This window comes from Protomyctophum bolini, assembly GCF_963924005.1.
Source record: "Protomyctophum bolini genome assembly, chromosome: 12".
Classification (NCBI taxonomy): domain Eukaryota; kingdom Metazoa; phylum Chordata; class Actinopteri; order Myctophiformes; family Myctophidae; genus Protomyctophum; species Protomyctophum bolini.
The window spans coordinates 9,341,437-9,348,462 of record NC_137873.1 but is presented as its reverse complement, the minus strand read 5'-3'; the positions used below and the strand labels follow the sequence as shown (position 1 = coordinate 9,348,462).

At 43.6% G+C, this 7,026-nt stretch overlaps 1 protein-coding gene across 1 annotated transcript in view; it reads right to left on the bottom strand.

Annotated features, from left to right (window-relative positions):
* Positions 1 to 7,026, bottom strand: part of ca8 (carbonic anhydrase VIII) — a 16,076-nt gene extending 9,050 nt beyond the window's left edge. Inside the window, exons 1-3 of the mRNA XM_080778457.1 lie at positions 6,307 to 7,026; positions 2,840 to 3,031; positions 1,448 to 1,572 (exon numbers count right to left, since the gene is read on the bottom strand). Coding sequence (XP_080634583.1) covers positions 1,448 to 1,572; positions 2,840 to 3,031; positions 6,307 to 6,379 — 390 coding nt within the window. The 5' untranslated portion in view covers positions 6,380 to 7,026. The remainder of the gene's footprint in view (positions 1 to 1,447; positions 1,573 to 2,839; positions 3,032 to 6,306) is intronic.

Below are 7,026 nucleotides of genomic sequence, written 5' to 3'. Positions count from 1 at the left end.
GAGAGATACACAGAGAGATGGAGAGTAAAAACCTGATTCATACTTCTGTCACTTGTCAAAAACAGCCAATCTGCAAGCCCACAACGTGTCACGTATGCAATGTGTCATGGGGCTTATAGGTCTACTATTTCTGGCATGTGCGTGTGACACCATCATCAGATGGAGCACGGCTCTAAGAAACTTAGGCTATACATAGAAAGATGGAGAAGGAAAACTGGTGAAACAGTAGCTGCATTTGACAGGTCAAGGATTACAACAGGTGTGGGAGTGTACTTTGGTCAGCGTAAGCCTCCTTGACAGTTTTAAGAAGAGGAACCATGATCAGCTGCTGGTGACTGATATTTAGCACGACTGAATACTGGATAATATAGTCTTATTAGACCAGTAAGACGCCCTGATCTAAGGGTGGCAGCGCGGGCGGTGTCTTGAGTGTAACACGGTTTGATGAGGGCCCAGGTCGGGCCGGGCCTTCATTTTCGGGCCTGTTGAGAACTCTACTTTTCACCGGCTGCCGGGCCCGGCTGCACTGATAACTTTGGGGTGGGCCCGTCTAGAGTTTAACTGGACAGGTATCGGTCAAAAGGGAGACATCGAAGAGGAAGGACGGGTGGGGTGGTATCAACATGTAGAATGTCAGAACAGGTCAGCTGCTCCATATATGGAGATCTAAGGGTTTGAGGTTTGAGGTCAGATGTAGAGTTGCTGCTCCGTATACAGTATGCAGATCTCGGTGGTGATCCAGTCTTCTCCATGTATGCCTATCCAGGGTTTGATGTGGTCAGTGTCGTGATCTTCATATATGGAGACGGCCATATATGGTGGCGTGACGTGTCAACAAGGTGTGATCATATATTGAGGCGTGATGTCACGAGGCGTGACCATATATGGAGGCGTCAGTGACCGACCGACCGACCGACTGAGGGGAGATGCAGGTTTTCATAGTAAACTGCTACCTATGGTCGCAACTAGGGTCCCTATTTTCACCAGTGCTTTATAGCCCTTATCGCTAAACTTCTTCGCCTTTTTTACTATTAAAAGAATGTGATAAACCGCACAATGCATGAGCTCATAAGTTAAACTTGCTACAACCAGTGCTACAGTATTGCTTGAAGGAAAACTGCTCAAGTCAGAAATATCACGTTACATACTGTTTATTTTGTTTTGTGGGGTAAATAGGGTTGACCTCCCAACCACCCATCCATGGTCATGCTCTTGGTCATAGCCTTGTGTGCGTGCGTGCATGCGTGCGTGTGTTGCGAGAAAGGGAGAGAGAGAGAGAGCAAGATGTACTGGTGTATTTGTGGTTCGATTCTTGGGACATTCTGCATAATGAGTATACTTTTACAGACCTTTACTTCTACATTGCAGTATTGACACTTTTACATAAGTATAAGAAATGTGTTCCACCACAGACAGTGACGGTGTGTATAGTAGTCATCATGTATACCTCCATAGGGAAGGCCTTGAAGTTGACGGTGTGTTCGGACCCTCTCTGGTGCTCCTTTCCCCAGTGGAAACGCACCTCATGAAGCTCGTACTCATGGTCACTAGGCAGTGGGCCCCCGGTAACCACTGCATTATGGGTAAACGGGCACAGAGAGTTACAATGGGCAGATGAATTCAGGCAGAGAGAGAGAGAGAGAGAGAGAGAGAAGACAGTCGTATAGATTAATCTGCGCTTCATTGCACCAGCGAGGATAAACATTCATTCAGCTGTTATTAAAATACACTACACAGCATCCAGAAAACTACTGCGCCATCAATCATCAATGTCATTTTTACTCTTTTCGATTGCTTGAGTTGAACACGATAGCACAGTACTCTGACAGCTGTACTGTCCCAGAGCTACAAATGGGTAAATGAACACTGAGGATTTTACTGTGTATAGAGAGGGATATGTAACTATGGAACATGCCTGTTTACAGTTAACCTGGCATGGCCAGACAGATCACATGGGATCACTTATACGCGCCAGCGTGTGAGTGATATGTGATCTGTCTCAGTCTGGCCATGACAGGCTAGTTTACGTTTATGTTTACTGATACGCTATTGAAGACGTTCTCAAACTATGAGCCGGGACCCCAAGTGGAGTCGCGGGAAGGTGACACTGGGGTTGACAATTATACAGCATATTAGCAGCATATTATTCTAATGCATTATACATATATTTATGATGCATTATAGACATGGGCCTCGTATAAAGTGTAACCTATGTAATACTATGAAAATGGGACCCAATGCCTCCCTGCTTGGCACTCAGTGTCAAGGGTTGGCGGGGGAAGTCCCTGCGAGCTAGCATCATGTCCAGGGGGTGTATTGTACATCATGGCTGGGGGATGTACTTCAAGCTCCCTCACGCTATACACAGAAACAGACCTGGAAACACATTTCCACTAATAGGCGTCAGTTATTGCCGGTCTGTCATTTTCATTCAACAATGTGTCACTTCGGTTTATTGGAATGCATTTGAAAAATGTATCCTGCCCATATTATGATCCAAACTATTGTGCCGCAGGGCGGCAGTGGTTCAGTTCTAGAGTGTCCGGTAGATCGGCCGGATAGTACCTGTGAGGTTCCCAGTTCGATCCCGGGCTCCCCCAGAATTAGTGTCAAAGTGTCCTTGAGCAAGACGCTCCTGATGACCAGGTTTGTGCCTTGCTTGGTTTCCTCCACCATCGGTGTATGTGTGAAGGGGTGAATGTACAGTAATGACCAATCTATGTAAAGCTGCATTTTGGCTAAAAGAGCTATTTACATTTACCATTCACTGTGTGGTTGGACACAGAGGTCTTCATTAATGTTTATCCTTCTTACAGAATAACAGAATTCCAAAAGTCACCTGATTTGGACTTGAGCATGATGCGTACACTGTGTCCATCGTTGATGACCTCACAGTCGCGACACACCACGTAGTTTGGCGAGAGGACTCTGTCCAGGAGCGACGCATCATACTGTGCCTCTCTGGAATTCAAGTTGATTGGAGACTGGTACTCACCATTGGCTGCTGGGAAATGTAGTCCCCACTCTACGCCTGGGTAAAACAACATGCACGCACACACACGCACGCACGCACGCACACACACACAGAGAGTTGACATAATTGATGATTTATCATCTTACATATTTACAGAGTGTTGAAATCATTTTGTCCTTTTTTTTATTTTCCTACTCCTCCCTCCTTCCCTGCCTGTGTGTGTGTGTGTGTGTGTGTGTGTGTGTGTGTGTGTGTGTGTGTGTGTGTGTGTGTGTGTGTGTGTGTGTGTGTGTGTGTGTGTGTGTGTGTGTGTGTGTGTGTGTGTGTGTGTGTGTGTGTGTGTGTGTGTGTGTGTGTGTGTGTGTGTGTGTGTGTGTGTGTGTGTGTGTGTGTGTGTGTGTGTGTGTGTGTGTGTGTGTGTGTGTGTGTGTGTGTGTGCGCGCGTGTGCGCGCGTGCATGTCTTAAAGAACAGTGCATGCCACACTGTGAACTAGTTTAAATATTCTAACAGCTCCCGGAGCTCCTTGTCAGTCATGTGGATTGAATGCTGTGTCCTTGTTCCTGTTTGCTTCTCTTCCCTCTCATCTATTCTACAGTACATTGCCTCTCTTTCCCTCTACCTACAAGTATAAATCAGTAGTTCACCCACAAAATGACTTATTTTCAATTACACACCCCATGCATGAATCCTTGAATTCATAGAGATGTTTTTGTTTTTGTCGCATTCCTTCGTCAATAATTTGATGACCAGGTGGTGGGTGGTAGTGGTTCCCTATGGAGACACAAAGGAGCCTCACTGCTCCACTCCACTGGCTCAATAATATCCATGGGGTGAGTAATCGAACTTATCCCTTTAAGTGCTAGAGTTTGAATTACTCCAGTTTGCAGTGTATCATTTCCGTCCCTGAACTGTGGTTAGTATAGTTAAAGATGCCCTAGAATCCTAGATTCACTTCAGCTATGTGCTAATCTCAACCATTAATAGCAGAACTTGGAACTGTGTGTCTTGTGTAGAAATGACAGACTCATACTATTAGGAATCTAAAAACCTTTGGTAAGTGCCATGTTTATATTGAACCAAGGTTCTATTAACTATTTCCTTAACTACAACTACAGTGGAAAGACACCTCCATCCATTCAGAAAAAGACCCTCACATTCTTCATCTCCTCAGCAACAACAGTCCTTGACTACTAACTCCCGCTGTCAGAGTTTCTCTGCGTGAAGCAGTTCACGTGTGTGCATGCCATGTACATGTGTTGTATTAATGCGCAAAAGACAGTGTGTGTGCGACTGTGCGTGCGTGCGTGCGTGCATTTGACTAAAGTCAAAGAGTGGTAAAAGGAGCTGTAGTCCAACTTCCCAGTAGAATACTAAGTTACTAACTGTGGTTGTCAGAACAATCCTTTACTGTTAGAGCTCTTACTGAGGGAGGAGGGATACCTGACTGACTGACTGGCTGCCTAGCTGACTGACTGACTGACTGACTGACTGACTGACTGACTGACTGACAGTGCTGCTGTTCAGTGTATGTGTTGTTGTGTTTTTTCTTTGGCCGTCTTTCTTTTCTCAGGCATGCTGAGAGTAAGATGTAGCCTTACCTAAAGCCTAAAGCAAAACTTACCATGATTTATAAACTGTGTTTATCACATTGTAACATCTTTATACGTCTCCTTACGAAGCTAAATTGGAAACTGTCCTAGATTATGGCATTATGAGCTAATAATAAAGTACATTTTCAATTTTCATTGACAGAGTTTTACTAATAATGCTCAAAAAGTAGCTGTAATGGGATTACGAAAACTAAAATGTTAGTAATGCAGTTTTTGTAGTGTAGTGTAAAGTAGAGGTTGGCCATGCATTTATTTCAAAGCAGTCAAATAGCAAATATAGGGGGAAAGGGTACATTGCACCTGTCATACTACAGCAAATATTTAAGCAATTCAGGTCGAATGTGAGCAGTTTTACAGCAGATTGGAGGCACTTTGAGTAACGGCAGTGATGTTCAGGCCCAAATCATGCAGTTAGAAAGCAGAAGGAAAGTATCGTTCATTTGTAGTAACCTACGTATACGGTATACACTATACAGTATGTCATTATTGCATTAGATCTACAAATACTGGACCATGGCAAGACATTGTATTATCATTATTAATATGCATATTATTATTCATGGTATTAGTATGATAAAGGTCAGGCAGGCAACACCAATTGCAGGCAATTGTAAGCAGTCATGGTTTTCTGAATGCATAATGTTTATAAGGTATTTCAGAGGCATCTTTAATCCATGTCTCCCCATAAACTGCTCGCTTATGCCTCAATAAAGTCCTTATCAAAGCATCAATATCACTCTCCTGCAGAAACCTGCAATCTCTGAGATTGTTTTTCACAGCTGTAGTATAAATGACAGCTGGTATGATTCCACATTATGTAAAAAGAAAAATAGATCCAGAAATAGATCCAGGGAATTCTTGCCTTGTTAAAGACAGGTTTCTGCAGTTCTGTGATGGCATTTCTTGAGCCAACCATGAACCATGTTATCTTAAAGTGTTGGCTATAGTACAGAGTATACTTACGGTAGTATTTTTACAGTTCATTGTTAGAGTTAATTCCATGGTTGCTCAGTAAAGACAAAGTAAAAGTCGAAAGTGAGCGAACGATGGCTATAACTTATATTATTAAGACATCAATGTTAACAACTTATCATAAACGTTATTTCCAACTTTTTATTATTGTGAATAATGTATCACCCAAATCTAGACTGTTATGTTGACGAGGTTTCATAGATGATACTGTAGGTTAGTAGGTTAACAGTCTAGTAAACAATATCCCGCGAAACCAGTTTTCGAAGAAACAAATACGTGAAAATTGAGTTCCCTGAGGTAAATGTTTGATTACCGCCTGTAGGCTACAGTTATGCTTCCACTGTACAAGATGAACCCTAATTCTCTAGCCTATAGGTCCGTAAGATGCCTAATTGGGACGGACTCAAATCAAGAATTTGAAACAATTACACCATGCAGTTAAAGTTGGTGCAAATCCTGCTGCACATGCCCAATTTCACAACTCTTGGCAGAGGTGCTGCTGAGCTGCTTGATCACCTGTCACCTGTGTCACCTGAAGATGTGCATCTGCAAATGTCATGATCGAGTTCTATGCCACCTTATTCTTTGGAACTGGTTGAACTGAAACTAACCCCCTTGCCCTAAGGTAAACATCCTATTGATGGCTTGCACTATATACCTTTTTTTCCAACAATGTCATATACAATGTAGAATTGTCTGTGATCTAGCACATTTGTTTCTAACATTGTATCTGTGAGAGTTGACTTACCTTCCTGGTATCCCCAGTCCATTTCATCCTTACCGGGGTAATCATCAGATTCCTCATTCACATTGTCGGCCATGGTGCTGGCTGCACAGTGCACACTGAAAGGCTGCTTGTTACTTAGCTCAAAGGAGTCCCTTCTTCGACTTAACACAAAGTTACTGCAGGTTTAGTTTAGTCTAGTCACCAGTCTGAATTTAAATTCTCTTCACCCAATTGAAGTTGTCTCGCTCGGTTTCCTCAACAGTGTCCTGGCAGTGAGCAGCTGTCCTGATGATCAGCAACTCTTCTCTCTCTCCCCTTTTACTGCCTTCCCTCCTCCTCTGTTGTCTCTGTGGATTGATTCCCACTTCCCAGGCTTTTGTGATTCTGCTGTTCCTCCCTGCAGCTTTTCCTCCACTGCTCGCTCTCTCTCTCTCTCTCTCTCTCTCTCTCTCTCTCTCTCTCTCTCTCTCTCTCGATCCTTCCCTTTGTTACTGCTTTCTTTTCTCTTTGCACTTTTGTCTTGTCCTCCTTTCACCACTCTTCACTGCTGTCTGAGTCAGGCAGGTGTATTACTGTAGGTCTAATGCTGCTGACAGCTGAAGAAAGACTGATGGTTACTTTGTTCTAGTAGTGAGTGGTGATCTGCTCTCTCTCTCTCTCTCTCTCTACAGACACACACTGGAGATCTCTTTATATTCTGCCCCCCGCCCACTCCTGTAGAGAGCTCTTGTTTTTGTTCTC